Source organism: Muntiacus reevesi, chromosome 10 (genome assembly GCF_963930625.1).
Source record: "Muntiacus reevesi chromosome 10, mMunRee1.1, whole genome shotgun sequence".
Lineage (NCBI taxonomy): Eukaryota > Metazoa > Chordata > Mammalia > Artiodactyla > Cervidae > Muntiacus > Muntiacus reevesi.
Window position 1 is genome coordinate 5,300,945 of NC_089258.1, and position 26,603 is coordinate 5,327,547.

The 26,603-nt window shown below is 43.1% G+C and overlaps 1 protein-coding gene across 3 annotated transcripts in view; it reads left to right on the plus strand.

The window, feature by feature from the left end:
- Positions 1–26,603, plus strand: part of DOCK5 (dedicator of cytokinesis 5) — a 271,512-nt gene that overhangs the window by 178,475 nt on the left and 66,434 nt on the right. For all 3 annotated transcript variants that reach the window (XM_065946612.1, XM_065946611.1, XM_065946613.1), the window contains 9 exons: positions 7,076–7,173; positions 7,411–7,500; positions 8,781–8,881; positions 12,009–12,143; positions 17,735–17,846; positions 19,810–19,880; positions 20,682–20,788; positions 23,443–23,579; positions 26,178–26,273. In XM_065946612.1, the coding sequence (XP_065802684.1) occupies positions 7,076–7,173; positions 7,411–7,500; positions 8,781–8,881; positions 12,009–12,143; positions 17,735–17,846; positions 19,810–19,880; positions 20,682–20,788; positions 23,443–23,579; positions 26,178–26,273 (947 nt within the window). The remainder of the gene's footprint in view (positions 1–7,075; positions 7,174–7,410; positions 7,501–8,780; positions 8,882–12,008; positions 12,144–17,734; positions 17,847–19,809; positions 19,881–20,681; positions 20,789–23,442; positions 23,580–26,177; positions 26,274–26,603) is intronic.

Consider the following 26,603-nt stretch of genomic DNA (forward strand, 5'->3'; position numbering starts at 1 on the left):
GCAAGCCTAAAACTGCTCAAAAAAATAAACTCTGCTGCGGCTGCTGCTGCTAAGTCGCTTCAGTCGTGTCTGACTCTGTGCGACCCCATAGACGGCAGCCCACCAGGCTTCTCCATCCGTGGGATTCTCCAGGCAAGAACACTGGAGTGGGTTGCCATTTCCTTTTCCAAAGCATGCTAAGTCTTCAGTCGTGTCCGACTCTGTGTGATCCTATGGACAGCAGCCCACCAGGCTCCCCTGTCCACGGGATTCTCTAGGCAAGAATACTGGAGTGGGTTGCCATTTCCTTCTGCAAAATAAAGTCTAGTAATTAGGAAAAACAAACACCTTAAAAATTAAGCCAGAAAGCATTCTGAGCTTACATGACAGAACTGTATCCATGATATAACTGTTTTTAGGGAAAAAGTAAGTATAAATATAACTGGTTGATACAAGGTTAAATAGTATAATGTTTATCGAAAATGATTAAGAAGGTGTATCAGAGATTTTAAATATTTATTTTCAGACCCTTTGGCCCAGTACTGTGACCTCTAGAAAGTGAACGTAAATGGATAATGAGAGGTGTACACAAAAGTTTATGTAGGAGGATGTCTCCCTATTATTAAATAATGGGGGAACACTGGATACAATCTAGATGTCCAGTAGTTGGGAGTCAGGTCAAAGTCTATCTTGTTATTAAATGATGAAATATATGAGGCTGTGAAAAACACTGGGTTGGCCAAAAAGTTCATTCGGGTTCCGCTATAACATCCTCAGAGAAACATGAACAAACTTTTGGACCAACTCAGTATTTCAGAACAAAGACATAAGAAAATGTTAACAGTTCCTAGAATATAACCTTAGTTTTGTTTAAATATGTGAGGAGAATTTGGAGCCAGTTGCCTGGGCTCAGTTCCCAGCTCTGCACTTATCGCTGGTTCATCTTGGACACGTCACTTGATCTCACTGTGACCCTGTTTCCTCATCTCACCTGCTGTCAGCATGGACAGGAGGAAGAGGGGACATGTAGGGCCACCTTGTGCATATACGAAGACAGGGTATTCCCAGCAGCAGATTGTAAGCGTTGTTTCTCTGCTTTCTTCTAATATGATGGGAATGGTAAAGAACCAGTTCAGTTTATTCTGAGAAAGAAGCAGGTGAGGAACACGAGTAAACTCTCAACTCTACAAGGGCGTTTGCTGATCAGGAAGGTGTCTGTCCTCCTTTTACACGGAAACTGACCACAGGTGGTGTTCCTTAGCCTTTGGAGGGCTGTTCAGACTCCAAAGGTCAAAAGCCACTGGGCTTTGTCACAAACAGAGCCTGCAGATGCTTTTCATTACTTCATGAATTTTTTTCGAAACTAGAACAGCTCGATTTATATGGGATCATTTTGTTGCTGGACCGTGTGGAGGGTGAGAATAGATTTGTTCTGGAAAAGGGAGCGGGGAGTCAGGTCTCTGCAGGACAGGCACTGCACCAGGCTTTCACAGCGGTCTCGTTTTACCCACGCTCATCCTCACACAGGAAGACACCCGTGTTGCTGTCATTCATCTCAGTTTGCTGATCAGAATTCTGAGTTAAGAAACTGAAATATTAGGCTGGCCAAAACGTTCATTCATGTTTTCCTATAACACCTTACCTAATACTGTGCCTGAACTCATAAGTAATGGACTTGGGTCTGAAAATACATATTTGTAGCAAAATTTAGGGGATTTTTTTGGTCATTCTCTTCTTTTTTAAATGTTATGGTCCTAATCTTTTCCCGAAGGTAATCACTACCCTAAACTTGGGGACTGTCAATCAGAGGATCATGAATTCTTACATACTTCTGATGGAGATGTAAATTGGAACAACTTTGGATAACATTTAGGTAGTATCTGATACTGTTGAAGGTGGTCATTCCTGATAACCCAGAAGTATACTCTAGTTTTATACCTCAGATAAGCAGCTGTACCTGGATACCAGGAGGCATATGAGAATGTACACAGCACAGTTGCTTATGATGTCTCAAAACCACAAACAACCCATCTGGTTTGGGGGCGTTGTTTTGTTTTGTGTTTTGTTTTGGCTGTGCTGCTTTGGCTTGCAGGATCTTAGTTTCCTGATCAGGGGTTGAACCCAGACCCCTGGCGTGTAAGTGTGGAGTCCTAGTTCGTTGACAGTAAAATGGATAAACAAATCCTGGTACATCCATACAGTGAGATAGATACTATACAACAATGAAACGAAGTTTGTCAGAGCTATTCATCAACCTGTATGAATCCCAGAAACACTGTGAGTCTAGGTCTATTTCCATAAGACTGTGCCACCACTTTTCTTGCCCTAAGACCTTATGGTTCACCATTGCCGAAAACATTCTTAATATGAGCATTGATGGAGCATGCAAGTGTCTCTAGGGAATAAAACTCTAGGCTGATGAGCAGGTGCTTGGCAGATGCTAAAATCTGCTGAGTGACTCTTCTCTGCTGATGGCATATCTAAATCCTTTTCCTTAGGTAGCGCTCGTGAAGTGAAGTGTAACCAGTGGAACAGAATGGGTGACTAGCCTGGGGCAGAAATAGGAGATGGGAAGATGGAACGGACAGTGCCTAGTGGATAGGTCTAGCACAGTGTCTATTCTTAAGTATTTACATAAGGAGTGAAGAATTGTATACACCACCAGTTTCCTCGGAATTACTGGTTTTGATTCCGTCCTGCTATTCAGTCTTTGATCCAGCATGTACTGACCACCTGCTAGGTGACTGGCACTGTGATGGGCTTAAGAATGAATGCAATGTGGTCCCTCCCCTCAAGTGTTTCAGTCTATGGGAAGAGGCAGAGATGTCAAGCATGTCATTACTTATTTGTCCTATTGTACTTGTATATGGATAAGGAGTGCAGATAGAAGAGAACGACTGGTTATATCTTCCCAGAGGGAGTAGAGTTTGATATGAGTCTTGAGGTAGAAGTAGCAGCTGACCAAATCCATAGTATTGTGTTGGCCAAAAAGTTTGCTTGGGTTTTTCCATAACATCTTTTTTTTTCTTTCTTTTTTTAAAAATAAAATTTAAGATGTATTTATTTATTACCTATTTGGATTTCCCTGTTGACTCAGACTGTAAAGAATCCACCTGCAAATGCAGAAGACCTGGGTTCGATCCCTGGTTGGGAAAATCCCCTGGGAAAGGAAATGGCAGCCCACTCCAGTATTCTTGACTGGGAAATCCCATGGACAGAGGAGCCTGGCGGGCTACAGTCCGTGGGGTTACACAAGAGTCGGACACGACTGAGCGACTAAGCGCACATTATTTATTTGGCTGCATCAGGTGTTACTTGGGGTTCGCGCGTTTCTCTCCAGTTGCACCAAGCAGGCTTCTGAGCGTGCTAACTCAGTAGTTGCAGCACGTGGGCTTAGCTGTCCCGTAGAGTAGAATGTGGAATCCTAATTCCCTGACGAGGGATCAAACCTGTGTTCCCTGCGTTGGAAGGCAGACTCTCAACCACTGGACCACCAGGGAAATCCCTCCATAACAGCATATGGGAAAAACCTGAATGAAGTTTTTGGTCAAAGCAATATAGTGTTTCTGGGAATTTCAAACAAAGGGAAGTAAAGGCAGGAAATGATTTCAGAGCATGCCTCAGCTTGGGGAGTATTGAGTTCATTGTCTGCCTGCGATGGGCTGGCAGGCGAACTCTAGGAGGAGCCTTAGCACCTTCTGTGAATGCTATTGGGATTTTATTTTGTTGACAGTGGGTTTTCTCTAGGCATTGGAGGCTTCCCAGGGACTAAACATGTGCATGCCAGTAAAACAAACACACTGAAGCAAGTTGGCTGATCTCATGAACAGAATACATTTTCAACTACTTATATATGTGTTTATACAAATCCATTGATTAAAAAATTCAGTGTTCTCTTACTAAAAAATGCTCTACAAATAGTAACTTGATGCACTAGACAAAATGATAAAGTAGTAATGGTCCAGACACCTGCTTTAGTATGACACTAAAGTATCACTTTAGTGACACTTTTAGTACCTAGACGTTCATTAGACCTGTAAATGGCTTGTGGCTGTGTAGTTGCTAAGTCGTGTCTGACACTTGTGACCTCATGGACAGTAGTCCACCAGGCCCCTCTGCCCATGCGATTTCCCAGGCAAGCATACTGGATTGAATTGCCATTTTCTTCTCCAGGAGATCGTCCTGACCCGAGGATCGAACCTGGGTCTCCTGCACTGCAGGTGAATTCTTAACCACTGAACCACCAGGGAAGCCCATTGTAAGTGGTTTATAGATCCCAAATTTTGCATTTTAAATCAAGAAGCACCCGAAGATTTTTGTCACAGAGTTACCCTGCAGGCCATTCATCTGTTCTTCCATCCTTCAATATAGCAACCCATCTGATTTGCCATCTGTTTTATTTCTTTGAAGAACTCTGGGAGGGAGTACGATAGAGTAGCAAGGACATGGTTTTGGGGAATCAGAGAAAGTCTGTCATTAAATTCCATTCATACTGTTCTCTGGCAGTTGTGTAATCTAAGGCGGGTGATTTAATTTCACAAAGCTCAAGTTTCTTCATCTCAAAAATGGAACAAATAAAATGAAACAAAGTCTGTTCTATGGTTACCGAAGGGGAAAAGTAGGGTGGAGGGATAAATTAGGAGGTTGAGACTAACATATACACACTACTATATATAAAATAGGTAGCCATCAAGGACTTATTGTATAATACACAGAACTCTACTCAGAGTGGTTCTCTGTAATAATCTACATGGGAAATAGAATCTGAAAAAGAATATATATACATATAGATATATTATTATATATACACATATATATGAATATATACTTTATATATAATATATAATTATATATCTTTACATATTATATATTATTACAACTATATTCTTACATGTAATTACATATTACTGTATATATTCTTATATATTATTGCAATTATGATAGATTATTACACATGTTCAAGCTGGTTTTAGAAAAGGCAGAGGAACCAGAGATCAAATTGCCAGCATCCGTTGAATCATCGAAAAAGCAAGAGAGTTCAAGAAAAACCTCTATTACTGCTTTATTGACTATGCCAAAGCCTTTGACTGTGTGGATCACAATAAACTGTGGAAAATTCTGAAAGAGATGGGAACACCAGACCACCTGACCTGCCTCTTAGAAACCTATATGCAGGTCAGGAAGCAACAGTTAGTACCGGACATGGAGCAATGGACTGGTTCCAAATTGGGAAAGGAGTATGTCAAGGCTGTATATTGTCACCCTGCTTATTTAACTTATATGCAGAGTACATCATGAGAAACGCTGGACTGGATGAAGCACAAGGTGCAATCAGGATTGCCGGGAGAAATATCAGTAACCTCAGATATGCAGATGACACTACCCTTATGGCAGAAAGAAAGAAGAACTAAAGAGCCTCTTGATGAAAGTGAAAGAGGAGAGTGAAAAAGTTGACTTAAAGCTCAACTTTCAGAAAACTAAGATCATGGCATCCGGTCCCATCACTTCATGGGATATAGATGGGGAAACAGTGGAAGCAGTATCAGACTTTATTCTTTTGGGCTCCAAAATCACTGCAGATGGTGATTGCAGCCATGAAATTAAAAGACGCTTACTCCTTGGAAGAAAAGTTATGACCAACCTAGATAGCATATTAAAGAATCAGAGATATTACTTTGCCAACAAAGGTCCGTCTAGTCATCTATGGTTTTTCCAGTGATCATGTATGGATGTGAGAGTTGGACGGTGAAGAAAGCTGAGTGCTGAAGAATTGATGCTTTTGAAGTGTGGTGTTGGAGAAGACTCTTGAGAGTCCCTTGGACTGCAAGGAGATTCAACCAGTCTATCCTAAAGGAGATCAGTCCTGGGTGTTCATTGGAAGGACTGATGCTGAGGCTGAAACTCCAATACTTAGGGCCACCTCATGTGAAGAGTTGACTCATTGGAAAAGACCCTGATGCTGGGAGAGATTGAGGGCAGGAGTAGAAGGGGACGCCAGAGGATGAGATGGTTGGGTGGTATCACCGACTTGATGCACATGAGTTTGGGTAGACTCCGGGAGTTGGTGATGGGCAGGGAGGCCTGGCGTGCTGCGATTCATGGGATCACAAAGAGTCAGACACGACTGAGCGACTGAACTGATTACACATATATATTCTTAAATAATTCTTATTTATTCTCATATATTATAATAATTCTCTGTAATAAACTGTATGGGAAATAGAATCTGAAAAAGAACATATGTATTTATATATTCTTTTTACATATACATATTATATATTCTTATAATTAAATCAGGCTTCCCTGGCAGTTCAGAAATGGTAAAGAATCTGCCTGCAAAGCAGGAGACCTGCGTTTGATTCCTAGGAGACCCAGGGAAGATCCTCTGGAGAAAAGAATGGCTACCAGTCCAGTATCCTTGCCTGGAAAATTCCCTGGACAGAAGAGCCTGGCAGGCTGTAGTCCATGGGGTTGCAGACAGAAGAGCCTGGCGGGCTGTAGTCCATGGGGTTGCAGTGAGCTGGACGTTACAGAGTGACTTGCACTCACTCACTGTAGCTGAATCACTTCTCTGTACACCTGAAGCTAACCCAGCATTGTAGACCGATGATGCTCCAATATAAAATAGATTGTTTTTAAGTTAAGAAAATCAATGAAATCTCTACAGTGTGGATGTGATATTTCAATGAGTTAATGTACATTTGTAAGTTTATTTTCCCCTCTGCATCCATCAAGACACACATAGTGACAAGGGGCAAATGAAGCAGTGCAGCAAATTAAAGGTGGGCAGGTGATGTAAGTGATTCATGTGTGAGACTGTGATGTCTTACGTGAGAGGCGTGTGTTCTGTTCAGGAATTGTTTTCGGTTCTTGTGCATTCGTGGTTGGCTTTTTTCCTCTGTGAAGGACAGATGACTAAAAGGTTTTCTTTGACTTAGGTAAGAGACAGTAAATTAAAAGACCGAGTAAGGTTCTAGCCCCCAGTAGGAGCAATAATCTTCTCTATAGAGCTCTGTCACTGTGTCCTGAAATAGTGTGTGGGGGTTGCTCTGCTGATCTGTGTCTAATGCTTATGGTTTGTGGTTGTTCTTCCCAGTTGACCTGTTAGGCTTGTTAAATTGGCGCTCGAGCCCTCAGAATATTAAACACAACTTGAAGAAGTTAATGGAGGTGGATGGAGGAGAGATTGTGAAGGTATGTTTATTCATTCACAGATAAGACTACAGCTACCGCATCCTTAGTTCAGTATCATAAATGAACCCAATGAGTGTAAACATAACACTTAGTCTGCATTGGAAAGCAAGTGTTCCAGTCGTTAAGAAAATGCTATTTTTAAACCTGTTCTTTTGGAATCTAATTCTCCTCATATTTCTGCACTCTGGAGCTAAACTGAAAGCACCAGATAACCTCTCTTTTTTTTCTTATCTTCAGTTTTTGCAAGATACACTAGATGCACTTTTTAACATCATGATGGAAATGTCAGATGATGAAACATATGACTTCCTCGTGTTTGATGCACTGGTAAGCAGTTACACATGTTAATCTAGTATTCATTCTCACAACTTTGTGGTTTTTGATAGTTCACTATTATAAATAATGGTGACAATATCCTCCTGCATAAATATTTGTATACATCTCTCTGATTAATTCTTGAGGCAACATTCCCAGAGGTAATGTTAGATACAGTTGAGTTAAAATTTTTATTTATTTAGTTTTGGCTGTGATGGGTCTTAGTTGCAGTGCTTGAACTTCTCTCTAGCTGCAGCGCTCAGGCTTAGTTGCCCCGTGACATGTGGGATCTGAGTTCCCCAGCCCAGGATTGAACCTGTGTCCCCTGCATTGGAAGATGGACTCTTAACCACTGGACCACCAAGGTGGGACCTAGATACGATTGACTTGTAGTCAAGACTTTTTTCTTCAATTCCTGTTTAATCTTCCTTTTTGATAGGTTTTTTCTTTCTCATTCGGGAAAATGAGGTATTTTACTACATTTGACATAGGAATCCCTTTAACTCTATTTAAAATTGTCTGACTCTAAACCAGAACATGGGCTTCTCAGGTGGCTCAGTGGTAAAGTAACCGCTTGCAATGCAGGAGATGCCAGAGACCTAAATTTCATCCCTGGATGGGGAAGATCCCCTGGAGAAAGAAATGGCAACCCACTCCAGTATTCTTGCTTGGGAAATATGGACAGAGGAGCCTGGTGGGCTGCCGTCCATAGGGTGGGAAAGAGTCAGAAATGGCAGAGTGACTAAGCACGCATGTGTGCGTCATAAGTAGGTGCCAAGCGGTTATTTGTTGGTTATGTGTCTGGTAGTGATGAGATGTGACCTGATAAGCGTTAACATCTGAGCAGAAAATTGAGACCCAGAGGTCTGGTGAAGTTCAGGTTTTAGAGGCACCCGCATTACGCTGAGGAGAGACGACCTTCAGTATTTGATTAGCTCTATCCTTGAGATAGTATCTGTTATTCCCCCAGGGATCCCCTGCCCACTTTCTTCCCTGACATGTTTACCTGTGTCCTGCCCTCTCTCTCTGGGCGGTCAGCTCTCAGACCAGGGGTGCTGGATTGTATTGTCTTCCTCCCAGCATTTACCACAGTGCCTGACACTTCATGGTCTCTTTGTTCATGTTAAACAAAAAGAAACCTGAGACTTCTCTTCAGCTCTGGAATAGTAATGTTGGGGACGCTGCCAAAATAATCAAGAAGGAAAAGAAGACTCCATACATTGAGACCCAGCTTGTTGACTGAATGCCAGGGTTTGTGCTGTACTGCTATTTATATTTTTCACCTTTGGCAGGTGTTTATTATTTCACTGATAGGAGACATCAAGTTCCAGCATTTCAACCCTGTTCTCGAGACCTACATTTACAAGCACTTCAGCGCCACTTTGGCCTACGTGTGAGTACCAGGCCCGGGAAGGGTCTGTGGTTGGGTTGTCGATTTGTGCTCCAGGGGCTGGGTTATTGAGAAACCAGAAGGCCGTGAGCTGAGGACCTACACCTCTAAAGTGCAGAACCTTGTGTTGAACTTCCTGGTGGAAAATGGGGACCATCCAGCAATCCCAACTATGGAAACAGGATTATATTCAGGCCCTCATTTCTGGGAAGTTATGGAAGAGATAAGGCTGTACTTCCTTAAGAATCCAGAGCATCTATAGGTGAGGAGTTGAAGTTATTATGAGCATGATCCAGGACACAGGACCCTACCCAAGATCTTAGGAGGGGGGTGTCAGTGGGATCAGCCAGAGGTGCCAATGGGATCAGTCAGAAGGTGAAGGAGGACCACATGTGGTAGAAATGTAGGTCATGCCCTCAACTCTACACAGCAAATCTTTGTAGAAGTCATTGCTTAGAGCAGGGGTCCCCTACCCCCGGGTCATGGGCTGATACCAGTCAGTGACCTAATAGGAACCAGGTCCCACAGCAGGCGGTGAGTGACTGGTGATCACGTGAAGGAAGCTTCATCTGTATTTACTTCCCATCCCTCACATCACCGCTTGAGCTCTGCCTCGTATCAGATCAATGTTATTAGATTCTCATAGGAGTGACCCCTCCTTGAACTGTGCTTGCAAGGGATCTAGATTATGAACTCCTTATGAGAATCATCCTGAAAACTATTTTCTATTCCCCTGGTCTGTAGAAAAATTGTCCTCCACCAAACTGGTCCCTGGTGCCAGAAAAGTTGGGGACCACTGGCTTAGAGGATAGAAGAAGGTTGAGTTTTCTTTCTTTTGCATAAGAGGGAGTGGTCCCCACCTTTCCCAGGGTGAAGCCTTCTTTCTGTCTTTGAAGTATGGCTGACTCATGTTTCCTCTGAGCTTTGCCTTGCAGAGCCCAGCTCAGCCCGGTGTGGCCTGTCTCCCAGCTCCTTGCATTCTGGTTTTTGTGCAGAGCAGCACGATAGTGACAGGAGTGTAGCTGAGATGGGAGGGATGTTTCGACAGTGGCTTATGCCTGATTGTGCCAATTGTTGCCAGCCGATCTGTCAGGCTACCTGCTGACCGGCTCTGTCACTCAGACCTTTGATCCCGTGCATCTTTTTCTAAACTAAACAAGAAAGGTTTCGGTTTTATTTGCATAATGGTTCAGAAATGTAATAAAACATACGTGACATTAAAGACGTGTCAATGTAGCATAATCAGCAATTAACACAATGGATATAATGCCCACTAGGTTCAGGGAAGCAGCAGATAAACCAGTGAGGCAGCTCTTTACACCCAGTAGCCTGAATTTCCAAGGCAGTTGCCCCAAGAGACAAAATCCTTCATATGATCATGCTTATTTGTGGAATCTTAAAAAAAAAGTTGTTGTTCAGTCGCTCAGTCGTGTCTGACTCTTTGCGACCTCGTGGACTGTAGCACACCAGGGTTCCCTGTCCTTGGCTATCTCTCCGAGTTTGCTCAAACCCATGTCCATCGAGTCAGTGATGCCAACCAACCATCTCATCCTCTGTCACCCCCTTCTCTGGCCTTCAGTCTTTTCCAGTATCAGGGTCTTTTCCAATGAGTCAGCTCTTTGCATCAGATGGCCAGAGTATTGGAGCTTCAGCATCAGTCCTTCCAGTGAATATTCAGGGTTGATTTCCTTTAGGATTGACTTGGTTGAACTCCTTTCTGTTCAAGGAACTCTCAAGAGTCTTCTCCAGCACCACAACTCAAAAGCATTAATTTTTTGGCATTCAGTCTTCTTCGTGGTCCAACTCTGGAAAAACCATAGCTTTGACTATATGGACCCTTGGCAACGTGATGAACAAATAGTACAAACGATCTTATTTACAAAGCAGAAGTAGAGACACAGATGGAGAAAACAAACTTATGGTTACCAGGGGATACGGAGGGAGGGATAAACAGGCGGATTGACATACACACACTACATATACACTCCCGTGTATAAAATAGAGAACTGTTAACAGTAAGACCCACTGTATAGTACAGGAAACTCCACTCAGGATTCTGTAATGGCCTGTATGGGAAAAACATTAAAACCAGAGTGGGTGTATGTGTATGTGTAACTGATGCACAGCTGTATACCTTGAACTAACACAACATTTTAAGTCAATTACACTCAAAAAAAGGAAAAAGACGGAATCCTATCTTTGGATCTTTGTTACACAGAGCCAAGTGCAGGGCTCCAAGCGGTGTGCTTCTGGTAATCTGAGTTGATTTGCAGTAATTGATCAATTCTACATGATTGCTATGAATTTTTCTTAATACTGGGGAAACTCACAAAGATTGCCAGAAGGAAAGTTCACAATTTCAGTGCTGTCAAAAATGTGAGATGGCCCAAGATTAAAACAATGCCTAGTCCAAAGGCTCTAGAAAAGCATGAAGAGCAATCCCAGAGCAGTTTTATCTGTTCAGCTGCTCAGAACTCTGGGCTGCTCTTCTTCCCATACAGTAAAATTTTCATCTGGCTCCAATTTAGGGATTCTAAAAAGTTGGGGCAGATTGGAGGGAATTAGATTTCTTTTAAGGGGACTACTTACGCAGACAAGTCCGTCCTTACAGGAACATTTGAAAAAGTCAGCATAACATGTTGTTGTTTTAGTCAGTAAGTCATGTCCAACTCTTTGCGACCCCATGGACTGTGGCCTGCCAGGTTCCTCTGTCCATGGGATTTCCCAGACAAGAATACTGGAGTAGGTTGCCATTTCCTCCTCCAGGGGATATTCATGACCCAAGGATCGAACCCATGTCTCCTACATTGGCAGGCGGATTCTTTACCACTGTGCCCCCTGTATAACATACTAGAGATTAAAATGCCCTCACAGTTCGCATCCCTTCAGCTCTTTTTCTTCATCCTTTTAAAAAGAATCCTGCAAAGGAAAAGAAACTATCCCTTGTTTGTAAGCAGAAGGGAAGCTCTAAGCCTAGACTGCAGTGAAGAGGAAATTTCTAGAAGAAATAATTACTATAGTTATGACTTCTACTTCCCCAGGAAGCCAAGTTCCCTTTTGTATAGTGTACCTTAGGCCCCAGAATACCAGTTTGCCCCATTGACGCTTTTCTCTTTCTCATCCTTTTCAGGAAACTCTCCAAGGTACTGAACTTTTACGTGGCCCATGCAGATGATTCCAGCAAGACGGAATTGCTTTTTGCTGCTTTGAAAGCCTTGAAGTACTTGTTTAGGTTCATCATCCAATCTAGAGTACTCTACCTGAGGTAATGGTGATGGTAGTATGATGCAGATGCTCTCCGCCCTCTCTGACAGTATTTTTTTCTTATTCCTTGTGTACATGTTCAGCTCTGTAAGCTTTTGGATCATGGAACTGTCAAATTTCAGAACTCTAGAGCTGAAGATGAGAGTGGACCTGTTGTTTAGTTGCTCAGTCCTGTCTGACTCTTGGCAACCCTATGGACTACAACCCACCAGGCTTCTATGTCCATGGGATTTCCCAGGCAAAAACAGTGGAGTGGATTGCCTTTTCATCTCCAGGGGATCTTTCCGACCCAGGGATTGAACCCATGTCTCCTGCACTGCTGGCATTTTCTTTACCACTGAGCCACCAGGGAAACCTAAGGGTGGACTGTGCAACCTTTAAAGAAGGTTCACGCCGAGTCCTTTTGGGTCAGCAGAATTTCTAAGGCAGTAGTGGCAGTTGGACTGAGGGATGCAGGTGGCTACAACGTGCAACCTAAATGAGAGCCTTTGCTGGTGACAAAAGTCTAGGAAGTCAGGTTCCTGTGGCAAGAAAGAAAGAGAAGTTGCTCAGTCATGTTCAACTCTTTGCGGTCCCATGGACTGTAGCCTACCATGCTGCTCCGTCCATGGGATTTTCCAGGCAAGAGTATTGGAGTGAGTTGTCATTTCCTTCTCCAGAGGATCTTCCCAACCCAGGGATCGAACCTGGGTCTCCCTCTTTGTAGGCAGACACTTTACCATCTGAGCCACCAGGGAAGTAGCAAGACTACATTTAAAATAGCAAGGGGCTTCATGATGAATTTGGATGTGCAAATCTAGGATCACGAATTATTGTTGGAAGTAGATGGAAATAGTGGCAGTCATTTGGAGGATTTGTTTCTGAGGTTTGTGTTTCTTTGCTGACTTCAAGCTGAGGTACCTGGTGAAACTAAGCCCTAAAGATATGATAATTCCCAATTTGAATTCCTAGGATAACTGCTCCATCAAAAACAATAGAAATCAAAAATGAAAAAGTAACTTCTCGGGGAATGCCTGCCCACAACCCCATTGCCATCGCTACTGGATTTCCAAACTGTTAAAGTATTTATCTAAGGCAGATTTGTACTTTGGCAACTATAGGTAACATACTAAAATGTTAATAGGCATAAAGCTGCAAGTAAGAGGGTTTCAAGCCTGTGATTTGAGCATGTGTATTTTTTTTTTAACTATTGTCTTTTTTGAAAATCATAAAAATAAAGGCAAACATCACAGAAAAAAACTTGTAACTTATAGTAAAGCTCAAAGGTCAATAGATTTACTAGTTAAAGGCTCTTAAAAATCAACTACAGAATGATAAATATCCTTATACAATACAAGCCAAAAATATAATTTACAAAAGAAAACAAGTGGTCAGTTAAATTTTTTAAAAAATTTATACTATTAAAACATAATATACCATCTTTACCTCTACATTTGATAAAGGTGAAAAATCTTTATCCTTTGGTAAGAGTGGACAAATTTAGCCATGTGTTTTAATGCTGATAGGAATATAAACTCTTTAAGGATGGAAATTGGGCACTGTGAATAAAAATCAAACATACATGCAAAGCAGAGGAAGATATCACATTTGTCCAGTGATAAACTATCTAAAAATTTATCTAATGAAAAGAAATCCATCAAGTATGAACAAAGATGAATGTTACAGTATGTATATTGTGGCCTTTCAAATGTAGGGTATTTGGATGAGGGAAGATAACCCTGATAGGTTGAAAACTAAGGTAGAAAACATAATATCACAATTTCAAAAATAATTTAGGACTGGATGCATAATATGCTAAAATTTTAATAGGAGTAAAACTGTAGTAAAGAGGGCTTTAGGTAGGTTTATTTTTTATCTGCATTTTTAAAGTTTCTGCAGAGAATTTGTACATTTTTATGGTTTATAAACATGTTTAATGACTTAAAAGTTGAGCTGGACAAATGACAACTCTTTCTTCCCTAGCAGAAGTTAGCAGTGTTGCCTTAGCACAGGGTATATACTCACCCTCTGTTAGTTTTTTCAGATGGTCTTTTATTGTTTGGTATTTGTATTTCGTAATTAATGCTGAATTTCCACATATTTGGTTAGGATGTCCTACTGAGGAAACTTTCCCTTACCTAAAGGTTTGTATAGCAAACCAAACCCTGTTGCCCAGCAATAAGAATCCTCATAAAAACATAAAAAGAAAACCTTAATTGATGAAATTTTAAAAAATCATTTCCATTAATGATCCACTGACTCTTTTACCCTTCATAACATTTCACTGCATCCAGCCCATTGTGTTCTTTCTCTCTTAACTTTGCCAACAAAGGTCTGTCTAGTCAAAGCTATGATTTTTCCAGTAGTATGTGTGGGTGTGATAGTTGGACCATAAAGAAGGCTGAGTGCCGAAGAATCAATACTTTCAAACTGTGGTGTTGGAGAAGACTCTTGAGAGTCCCTTGGACTGCAAGGAGGTCAAACCAGTTAGTCCTAAAGGAAGTCAGTCCTGAATATTCATTGGAAGGGCTGATGATGAAGCTCCAATACTTTGGCCACCTGATGTGAAGAGCCAACTCATTAGAAAAGACCCTGATGCTTGGAAAGATTGAAGGCAGGAGGAGAAGGGGACGACAGAGGACAAGTTGGTTGGATGGCATTGCTGAGTCAATGGACATGAGTTTGAGCAAGCTCTGGGGGATGAAGGACAGGGAAACCTGGCATGCTGCAGTCCATGGGGTCACAAAGTGTTGGACACGACCGAGTGACTGAACAACAACATCGTGTTCGTCATTTTCAATGTCAGGTTGCATGATAACAGTGGAAAAGCCAAGTTAATTCACCCATGAAACTGAGAGAGTGACTGTGTTGAACTTAGGCCCGTATGGCCTGTTTATGATTATTTTTCCCCCTGATGTTTTCTCATTCTAAAAAAGAGCTTAAGCTGGGACAGAGAGTCTGGCAATCTATATTCTCCAATCGCTTGAATTTTTTTTTTAGTTTTTTTTTTATTGAAGGATAATTGCTTTACAGAATCTTGTTGTTTTCGATCGCTTGGATTTTATAGATGCAATAGGACACTGAGAAGGTTGGTTTTAATCCTGCAATCTCATGTTAGTCCCTTTTTAATTAATAGTTTTTTTGGTCTCTATTGAATTTGTTACAATATGCTTCTGTTTTATGTTTTGGTTTTTGGCCACAGGGCATGTGGAATCTTAGCTCCCTGACCAGTGATAGAACTCATACCCCCAGTGTTGGAGGGTGGAGTCTTAACCATTGCACTCTGAGAGAAGTCCATAGTTCCTTTTTTAAGTCACAAACGTAGGGTGCTCTGGGTGTTGGGGGTCTAGCAGAGGTGAGATAAGGTTCATGCTCCAGTGATGCTTGTGGGTTACATCAAGGTCAGGGAGTCAGATAATGAAGAAACCCACAAGATCATCTCAGATGGATAAAAGCTAGGAGGGAAGGCATTGATGTGACACTGACCTGGGACAGCTCCTTGAGCTGAGCTGGTGGGAGAGACTTCTCCGGTGGCTGGCATTTGAGTTGAGACTGAAAGACAAGGAGCCAGCCTCTGAAAGTCTCAGGTAAGAGACGTGTGGGGAGCAGGAACAGCTATGGCAGGCGTCCTGCGGGGTCACCGAGTGACCTGTGGGAGGAATCAGGAGAAGCCACTGTTGCCGGAGCACAGAGATCCACAGTGGGAGGATGGAGCCTCGCAGACAGTGATGCACGATGAAGACCTTCTTGGTCATTGGAAGGAGTTCAGATTTCATGCCAGGTGTCGTGGGAAACCACTGAAGGGTTTCAATTAGAGAGGTAGTGATATCTGGCTTACATTTTACAGAGTTTGGCCAAAAAGTTTATTTAGTTTTTTCTGTAGGATGCTGTGGAAAAACTTGAACTGACCTTTTGGCCAACCCAGTACAAGATCATCTCATCTCTTAGATGGAAAATGGATTGCCAGGGGTTAAGAGTGAAACCTGGGTGACCTCTTAATAGACTGGTTTTTGTTGTGTTTTAAGTTTTAGTCTTTTTTTTTTTTTTTTTAGGGTAATTGTTTTACAGTGTTGTGTTAGTTTCAACAATGTGAATCAGCTGTAATGTATACATATATCCCCTCCCTCTTGACCCTCCCTCCAATAGGCTGTTATGGTTCAAAGGTGAGATCCGGTGAGTCTGTCTCCTGTGAGAGGCAGAGAGTGGACTGATTGAGGGATAAGAGATCATAGGACTTGCTGTTAGAATCGGTGGGAGAGTGAGAGAGAAGAATTGTAGGTAACTTCTAGGTTTGGTGTGCTACTTGCCAGGATGTGGACTATTTAAAGATGACCAGGAAAATCAAGTGAGTTCTGTTTTGCACATGTTCATTTTGAGATATTTCATGGACTAAGTTCTTTTCCAGTTCTGTAGATTGGACGAATTGAGAATTAGCAGGAACCCTCTGAATAATTTTCAGAGGAGTTCACATTCTGTAAGTACCATGTAGGTTATAGAAGAATGGAGGAGACTAATACGTATACGCATGTATATTTGAGTGTGCGTATAAAATTTCAAGTTCAAACTATCTCTACTCTTGACCAGTTGGCGGTAAGATGGCCCCTCAGCATAAGTGCACTTGGACTAGTTTCAGTACTTTTGTGTGTCTTGAGACTTGAGCCTTCTGATTTCTACTTTGGAGAAAAACCAACTCTTCAGTTGATAGACAAGCAGGGTACCTTACTTAAACAAGCACGAATCAGGGACTCCCCTGGAGATCCAGCAGTTAAGACTCCGAGCTTCTGATGCAGGTGTATTTGATCCCTGGTTGGAGAACTAGGATCTCACATGCATCACAGCATGGCCAAAAGTTTTTTCTTAATTTAAAAAGCAAGAAATGAAGCACAGTATCAGTGAAGACCAAGATGGCCTGTGTCCTGCGAGGGCCCTGTTGTGGAGCAGGTTGGCCAGGTCAGTAGATAGAAGAATGCTAACTGGACTCACAGACTGGATTGGTTTCAGATCATTTCTGGGTTGAAGAACTTTACTCCCTGTTGTCTGAAACTTCAGCACAAATGATGTGATGAGGCAGAATGATTCAAGTGGCAGAGTGATTAGATAGAATGATTAGAAGAGGTAAGAGAGAGGGAGGTTTGGAGGGCAGGAGTTGGCAAGACGAGCTGTCAATCTAGGGTAGCTGAGAAAGTCTCCTGCTTATTGCACATTGTTCTAATGAGTGGAGGATGGTGGGCTTGTAGGCAGGGCTCATCTGCTACTTGAGGCAAAGCAGCTTCTGGCTGTTCCCCACTCTGTTCCAGGAATGCCCACACGCCACTAGGATGGAGGACATCACCAAGACTGGCCTTAAGACAACCTCAGGGGACCAGGAGGAGATCTCTGTTGTAGGACTTTACATACAGATCACTACCTTTGGTCCAGGTGGTGATGACTTCCCAGCTTCGGGGCCCCTCCCTGAACCGCCTTAGTTAGAGCGCTCGTGATGGCTCAGTGCACAGGGTGAAGAAGTCACAAGTGACGCATGGGCCTCTAGCATCATGTAGGCAGCAAAGCTACTGAAAAATGTCTTTTAAAGATGGAATATCTGACTGCCTTCTTTCTTTTTTTCCTGTTAAGATTTTATGGCCAAAGTGAAGATGGAGATGAATTTAGTAATTCAATCCGCCAGTTATTTCTTGCTTTCAATTCACTGATGGACAGGCCTCTGGAAGAAGCTGTCAAGATCAAGGTCAGCTTGGGCTACTGTTAATACTGTGGTTGAGGATGTTCTGGGGAATGAAAAACTTGCAGTGCATGATAAAAAAAAAATAATCCTCATTCATGGAAAACTTGTTAGTTTTAGAATGACTTGTAGAAAGTAAAGGGGAAATCCCTTTGTATTTCCTTTTACGTACATTTGTATTTTCAAATGTTCGTTTCCCAAAGACAAGCTACCTATTTTTACTGAAGTAGAGTTGATCTACGATGTTGTGTTAGTTTCAGGTATACAACAAAGTGATTCAGTTAAACATATGTATTTTTTTCAGGTTCTTTTTCATTACAGGTTATTATAAGATATTGAATATAGTTCCCTATGCTATATAGCAGGTCCTTGTTGTTTATCTATTTTATATATCATGGTGTATATCTGTTAATCCTAATTTATCCTTTCCTACCCTCTCCCCTTTGATTACTGTAAGTTTTTTTCCTATGTCTGTGAGTCTGTTTCTGTTTTAATAATAAACTCATTTATGTTATATGCCACATATAAATTATATCATATGATATCTGTCTTTTTGTGGCTAAGTAATATTCCATTATCGGAGAAGGAAGTGACAACCACTCCAGTATTCTTGCCTAGAGAGCTTCATGGACAGAAGAGTCTGGAGGGCTACAGTCCATGAGATGGCAGAGTCGAACATGAGCGAGTGACTCACACTTAATTACAGTATTCCGTTACATGCACACACACACACACACACACACACACACAGAGCACATCTCACCCTCTGTTGACGGACACTTGGGCTGTTTCCACCTTCCAGCTGTTGTGAATTGTGTTGCTCTGAACATTGGGGTGCATGTATCTCTTCAGATTTGAGCTTTTGTTTCTTCAGTAGATGCCTGGGAGTGGGATTGCTGGATGATATGGTAACTCTATTTTTTGTTTTTGAGGAACCTCCATGCTGTTCTTCCTAGTGGTTGTACCAGTTTTCATTCCCACCAACAGTGTAGGGTGTTCCCTTTTCTCCACACCCTCACCAGCATTGATTGTTTATAGACTTCTGACCTCTGTGAGATAATATCTCATTGGGTTTTCTTTTCTGTAATAATCAGTGATGTTGAGCATCTTTGCATGTGCCTAATTATGTCTAGATGTAATCCATGGCACCTAAAACTTGTAGAAGAGAACATAGGCAAAACTTTATCTGACATCAATCGCAGCAGTATTTTCTTAGATCAGCCTCCCAAGGCAAAAGAAATAAAAGGACAAATAAACAAGTGGGACCTACTCAAACTAAAAGGTTTTTCATAGCAAAGGAAACCATAAAGAAAACAAAAAGACAACCCATAGGATGGGAGAAAATATTTGCAAACAATGCAACCTGCAAGGGATAATTTCCTAAATACACAAAACTGCTCATCTACCTCAATATCAAAAAACCAAACACCCCAATCAAAAAATGGGCAGAAAACCTAAATAGACATTTTCCCAAAGATGACAAGCTACCCTTTTAGACATCCCTTGCGTGGCTTTTATGGCCTCTGTGAATTTAGCCAATTGATCTTGATAATGATTCAAACAGCAGGCTTTCTTCTCAGGGCTTCCCTTCTCTCCAGAAGCCCAAACTCTCCATCATCAGCATCCTTAGCAGTTTTTTAAATGTAAAATATGTAATCCGTAAGGACTCAGATCTGAACTTTGCTTTCTCCTCTCTCTGGAAACTTTGTGAGGGAAATGTCAAGGTTTTGATTACCTCCTTGGATAGAAAAATGCATTCTAAATGGACAATGGAAAGCTGTCTAGATTTTTTTAGGAAAAAGATGATGGGAGAGATCGTGTGTTAGCAATACTAGCTTTCTTCTTCTTCACAAGAACATTCGTGTCCAGTTTGCTGTTTCCCAGCGTTAGTCATTTCTTCTTGGGATCATGCAGGAAATTCTGTGTCTGTCCTGCTTGATGACAATCTGCTTTTTTGTTTTTCATGCAGGGGGCAGCCTTGAAGTACCTTCCTAGCATCATTAATGACGTCAAACTTGTGTTTGATCCTATTGAACTCAGGTAAATAGCCACAAACTATTGTTTCTTTAAGAAGAGAATTATTTGGCTGTCTGGGTCTTAGTGGCGGCCCTCAGGCTTCTCTGGGTGTGTCATGTGGGCTCCAGAAAGCTTGGTCTTAAAGTTGCTCCATAGCATGTGGGATCTTAGTTCCCTGACCAGGGACGGAACCAGCATCCCCTGCATTGCAAGGCAGATTCCTAACCAGTGGACCACCAGGAAAGTTCCTGTTATTTCTTAGCAGGAGATGCAACTCCCCTGCTCGGCTTCAGCTTGGACTACTACACAGGCTGTGATTCTTCTAACACATATAGACACATAAGAACTGAACACCTTTCTGTGCTCAGTTCTAGGGAAGATAAAGGGCCCTCAGAGAGGTTTGCACTTTCTCCAAAGAAACAAAATGCACAGACATAAAATTAACTATAGGAAAAAAGTACATAATAATATGCTTCCAACCATACACCTAAGTACCCCAGGAATGCCAGGTCAGATGGTGATTGACACTGGGGTGGAATTAGCCAGAAAAGGCTTTTGCAGAAATTGAGTATAAAGGCAGGTCTGCAAAGCAACGATGGACCTGACTGTTTGGCAGGTTAGGCAGGCTCAGCTCCCTAGCTGAGCCCTAGAGTGAACGCAGAATATAGCCTCTCCTTGGCCTCTTAGAGACAGACTATCCGGTCACTGGGGAGAGAATTCCAGGTCAACCTCTCTACGCCCTAATAATCTCCCATGGGAGAGGAAGAGCTTATTCCCTTCAACAAGGCAGGATAGAACCCCTGACCACCCAGGTTTCTCTTCTAGTGTGCTCTTCTGCAAATTCATCCAGAGCATCCCCGACAACCACTTAGTTCGCCAGAAGCTGAACTGCATGACCAAGATAGTGGAGAGCAATCTTTTCCAGCAGTCGGGTGAGTCTCCCGCAAAAGTGGCTGCTTATGGAAATTTTCTTCCTCAGCCAATGCTGCCTTTAAAGAAAATTTTAATTATGTCCTTGGTGATACCTAAGCACTTCCTGGGAAACTGCTTTTAAGGAGAAGATGAAATCAGTTCAGCATTTCACCTAGCTCCATGAAAGAGCAAACTCATGTGTTCTTTAATGTTTAATTCTATAGCGAATGTTGCATTAATTAGCAAACTTTGTCCTCAAAATACAAACCCCAGAAAGCAACAGGCAAGCAGGAAAGATGGTCCTTTTAAACAGGACCATCTCCTTTGACCTAGACATGGAGTATAATATCAGTAACCAGGGACCGGGGCAGGCAGTGATACCATGATGTCATGGCATGGGGCAGTGATACTGTGGGGTGGTGATACCTTGTGGCAGGGATGCACTGATGCTGTGGGGCAGTGGTACCCTATGGCAGGGATGCAGTGATGCTGTGGGGCAGTGGTACTCTGTAGCAGGGATGCAGTGATGCTATTGGGCGGTGATACCCTGTAGCAGGGATGCAGGGATGCTGTGGGGCAGTGGTACCCTATGGCAGGGATGCAGGGATGCCCTGGGGCAGTGATGAACTGTATGCTGCTTGTACTTGCTCAGCAGAGCAGGTTATGCACATTTCTCCTCAACTCCATGCCCAGCCATGTCACATCAGTGACAAAAAATTGACTGTGGTGGGAGTAGTGGCAGTCACTATAAATCAGAGAGGTTCGGGGAGAGCTGTGGGTGAGCCAGATTACCATCTGACTGCTAGGAGTGGAGGAGGACCCCGAGGGAAGAAAACTCTTAATGCTGGTAGAAAACTCTTCATTTTGTAACTAGTCAAGCAAGTAGCCATGAGGTGTAAATCACTGTGTTCCTGCCCCAGAGTTGACATGGGAAGGAGGTCCCATACCTGGTCCTTTCCCAGTAAACCCAAGGCTCGTCAGGGTGGGCCAGCTGTGGGAGCTGTTTTTGAAGCCCCCACCGGGTCTGGGAGCCCCAGGGGGTGATTCATGCTGTGTGTTGGCTGGAGGGTCCGAGGACCAGCAGGGTACATCAGAAGCAGAAAAAGTTGAGTAGGTTGGTGAAAGAACCCTCTTGACTTTGCCCCAGGCTAGTTATATAACTTCAGACAAACAAAGGACCATCTCGTAAGTCTCGGCTTCTGTTTCTATGGAAGGATGGACTTGTACTAGATCAAATCAGCAGTGTTTTTTGGCGCTGTTATTTTCTAAGCCTCTGAATTTGTGCTCAGACATTTCAGCTGTTTCAAGGACATGGTCAGGGGGAGTGCAGAAAGTTAGTGAGTGCTCTTAAGTAGAAAACGTAGTATTAGTCAACTTCTTCTTATGCTGTGATAACTTCTGCCTCTAAGGATGTGGAAAGCATAAATGAGACCATGAAGATGAGGCATTTGAGCCGAAGAGCAAGGATGCACTGCTTAATTCCAACAGAGGAAGTAGTATCACTGTTCACAGTCATTTCTGTTCATGCCCAGAATATCTGGACTTACCAGAATAATGTTTTATCATCATGAAGTTCCCAGAAAGAAGACATAGTGGAAAGATAGCACCTTCCTATATGAAGTCCATGTATCTGCAAACGCATGAAAAGAATGTCTGTGAAACTCACTGAAATGTGCTAATGAAGCTTAGCGTTCATAGAAATTTTTGAGTATATTTTATCCATTCGGTGGAACATGTCAGAAAATTAAAAGCATATAACTTGCTTAGTTTATTAATTTCCTATAACTTAGCTTACAGATATCACGTTGGCCGTTTTTTTTTTGGCTGCACCACATGGCTTGTGGGATCTTAGTTTCCTGACTAGGGATCAAACCTGTGCACCCTGTGGTAGAAGTGCTGAGTCATAACCACTGGAATGCCAGGGAATCCCCAAGTTGACCTTTTTGAATTTTATTTTATTTAAAAAAAATTTAAGTCTTTTATTGAGCTTGTTATAATAGGGCTTCTGAGGTTTGTTTTTTTTTTTTTTTTTGGCCTTAAGGCGTGTGTACTTAACTCCCTGACAGGGATTGCATCGACACCCCTCTGCCCTGGAGGGCAGAGTCTGCATCACTGCACCTCCAGGGAAGTCCTGGTCTTTTTTTTTTTTTTTTTTTTTTAAGTTATATGCCTTAAAAAAAAAAATTGCTCTGTGTTAGTCTTTCCGTTGTACCCAGCTCTTTGTGACCCCATGGACTGCAGCCCGCCAGACTCCTCTGTCCATGGGATTCTCCAGGCAAGAATACTGGAGTGGGTTGCCATTCCCCCTTCTCCAAGGGATCTTCCCAACCTAGGGATTGAACCCTGGTCTCCTGTGTTGCAGGCACACTCTTTACCATCTGAGACAAAAGAAGCTCCACCCCCGTCCCCCAGAAAGCTAAAGACATTGTTAAATACTTTATAAACGTGGGACTATACCCTGGGTAGGATTTCCTTTGCATTTAAGCTCCAGGTAGAGGGCTGAACTTCCGTGCCTAAGAGTCACATGCTCCCGGGTAGCCCGGAGGAGCCCCTGCAGGGCTGAGTCCAGGGCTGGGAGCTGGAGGGACAGGCAGAGAGGGGGCTGTAGGAAGGAGCCAGGCCGCGTGGAGGGGTGCTCCGGCAGCTGGTGAGTGGTCTGCCTTCTCGCCCGCAGAGTGCAGGGACGTGCTGCTTGCTCTGCTGATAGACCAGCTCAGCGGCCAGCTAGACGACAACTCCAGCAAGCCTGACCACGAGGCCAGCTCGCAGCTTCTAAGCTACCTCCTGGAGGTTCTGGACAGGAAGGATGTGGTGAGTTCAAGAGTCCCTGATGTGGGGCACAGCTCACGCTGGTCCCGTGGCCGGGGACGGGAACAGCTGTGCGGCCCTGCTCATCCCAGGCAGCTGAGAACCTAGGCGGTGCCTACTTCAGAGGTGTTTAGAGAGGCTTCTCCTGCCTAGAACCTACCAGGCAAATCTAGGTCTGGGGAGGTCTGCCTGCTGGGGGGGCCGCTGCTGGCTGATTTTCCTGGCCAGCCCAGTTGACCATCACTGAGGTCTCTGTGGGCTTGTTGGGTAGAAACCTCTACCCTCTATGCCTTTGGTACCAGAGAGCACTGCTCTACCTATTCTTGAGCTTCTGAGAAGTTCTCCATGTATGCTCTGATGCTCATCCTTCCTTCTGAAACCTAAATGGTGTTTTCTGCTCCCTTTTTTTTAGATGATATGTCTTTTATTTGACTGAGCTATGCAGCATGCATGATCTTAATTCCAAGGATCTAACCCATTCCCCCTGCAGTGGAAGCTCAGAGTCTTAACCACTGAACCATCAGTATAGTCCCTGGGGGTGGTAGTTTAGTCGCTCAGTCGTGTCCCATGCTTTGCAGCACCATAGACTGTAGCCTGCCAGGCTCCTCTGTCCACGGGATTCTCTAGGCAAGAATATTGGAGTGGGTTGCCATTTCCTTCTCCAGGGGATCTTCCTGACCCAAGGATCAAACCCAGATCTCCTACATCAAGTCCCTAGACATATTTATATGTACAAACTAATTTCCTATGTCTTCCTATACCGTCTCGCCTCATTCCAGGCTCTCATTACTCGTTTATTCTTATGCCCCCCTTTTTGTATAGCCCAGTATTCCCTCCTGTTTTCCTATAACTACATCTTCACATTTTCCCCATTCTTCAGAGTCCGGTTGCATTAAGCACCTCCATGAAGTAGTTGTTGGTGCGGTCCTGCCCAGATTCCTGCTAGCTGCCTTTATTCTGTCCTTACGCTTTAAGGCTCTTACCATCCTTGAGTTGTAAATTCCACTCTCAAACACTCCTTACACAGCCCCTGTGCTCTGGACACTGTGAAAGGTCTGAGTCTTCAGCGGTGAACAAGAGAAGCAAGCCCTCCCCTCTTGAAACTGACCTTCCAGGGGAACCTTTGTGTTTTGCTTATTTATATGTAAGCCCCATCCCTCCTGCTGAAGTGTAAATTTGTTAAAGACTCAGAGGGTGCGGTACGCAGGACACGCCTCCTGGGGTCTAACATATGGAACTCATGTAAACAGAGGAAAACGCAACACCCCACAGAGAGGCAGATTTTATGAGTCACTTTCATTCGAAGAAACAGTAAAAGGCAAGGAAGGAAAGAAGGGATTGTAGGAGAGAGGGGGTACTAATAATACTTGCTGTTTTAATAAAAGTACAGAAATAGCAATGATCTAGTTGTTGGAAGCATTAAGCAGGAGACTCAGATTGTCTTCAAGAAGCAGGAATGGATACTGGCTTTGAAAAGGCGAGTTGAGTATTGATAAGTTGGAACGGAAAGAATGTAACATCAAATCACAGGAAGGAAAAAGAAAGAAAACATTCCCGAGGCAGTGTTGGTTGTATCAGCCCAGGTAATTCCTGTATAGGAACTTTTCTTTCTTTTTTTTTTTTTTTTTGTAGCTGTGAATATTGAAGGCTCCACGAAGTTGCATAATTGCTTATAGACACGTGACAGAGTCAGATTATTAATTCCTTATCCTAGTCTGCTCAAGCTGCTCTAATAAAATATTGAAGGCTGTGTGGATTAAACAATAGATTTTTTTTCTCATAGTTCTAAGGACTGGAAGTTCAAGGTCAGCACGCCTGCATGGTTGGGTCCTGGTGAGGACCTCTCCTGGCCTGCAGAGCCACCTTCTAGCTGTGTCCTCACATAGCCTTTCCTTGGTAGGACAAGCTCTCGGGTGTCTCTTCTTAAAAGGATACTAACCCATCAATCCCAGGTTTTGTCTTCATGACCTGATTCGCTCCCAAAGCTCCATCTCCAAATACCATACCCCTTAGGGGGTTAGAGCTTCAACATAGAAATTTTGAAGGCAGACCTTCAGTCCATAACAATGTCCTTGACTTGAACTTCTTCTTTTTTTTTTTTTTAACCTCCTACACAGAAGATGGCAAGAACTTTGTATATTTGCATTTTGCTTCCCATCTATGTGCCTTATTTTCCTGGGTGACTTGATCCATGGAGGGTCAGGACCCAATACCTCATGCTAGTGGGGGTCCTCCCAAAACTGTCTGTTGAGTCAGCAACTACAGGGAGCTCTCAGTGAGTCCAGATGACCTAGGTTATTAGGGAGACATTCTTCCCCTGCATCTCCACATTCATCTTTCAAACATTGGAGCCAATGATGTTAAGCAGATTCCTTAATAATTTTGTATCATTCTGCAATGTTTCCCCCTTTTGGATAACAGACTGTTTTGTAGGCAAGAGCCGGAACAAGATGAAAGAGAAATCTTTTTTTTTTTTTTTTTTTTTTTAAATTATTTTATTAGTTGGAGGCCAATCAGAAAGAGAAATCTTGACTGTCTGAGCTTTCCTTAAGAAAAGTGAAGCAAGTCAGAAGTGTGTCCATCCCTGTGTTTCCTCCTCAGGGCCCCACGGCGAAGCACACACAGCTGGTAATGGAACGGCTGCTGAGAAGGATCAACCGGACCGTGATTGGGATGAGCCGGCAGTCTCCCCACATTGTGAGTGTCGTCCAGGGGACCACGCGGCCACTGCAGCCTCTCAGTGGCCCATCCCACCTACCCAATGAGGGGCTTTGGGGACCAGTGACTGGAGTTCACGTGGGCCCCTCCCATCCCAGTTTCTAGACTGCACTGTGTGTTGGGTGGCATGGCTCCTTTGGAATTGAATGGGGCCTCGAACTTTGCAGCCTCCCTGGATGAGTGACTCTTCTTAACTGTGAGGAAATCTGATGCTGATTTTCTCTTGAGGGAAAATGATCCAACAGGAAGGTAGAGGAGATGAATGGGGGACAGTTATTAAGGATCTCACTAATACCAAGTGTGTGAATC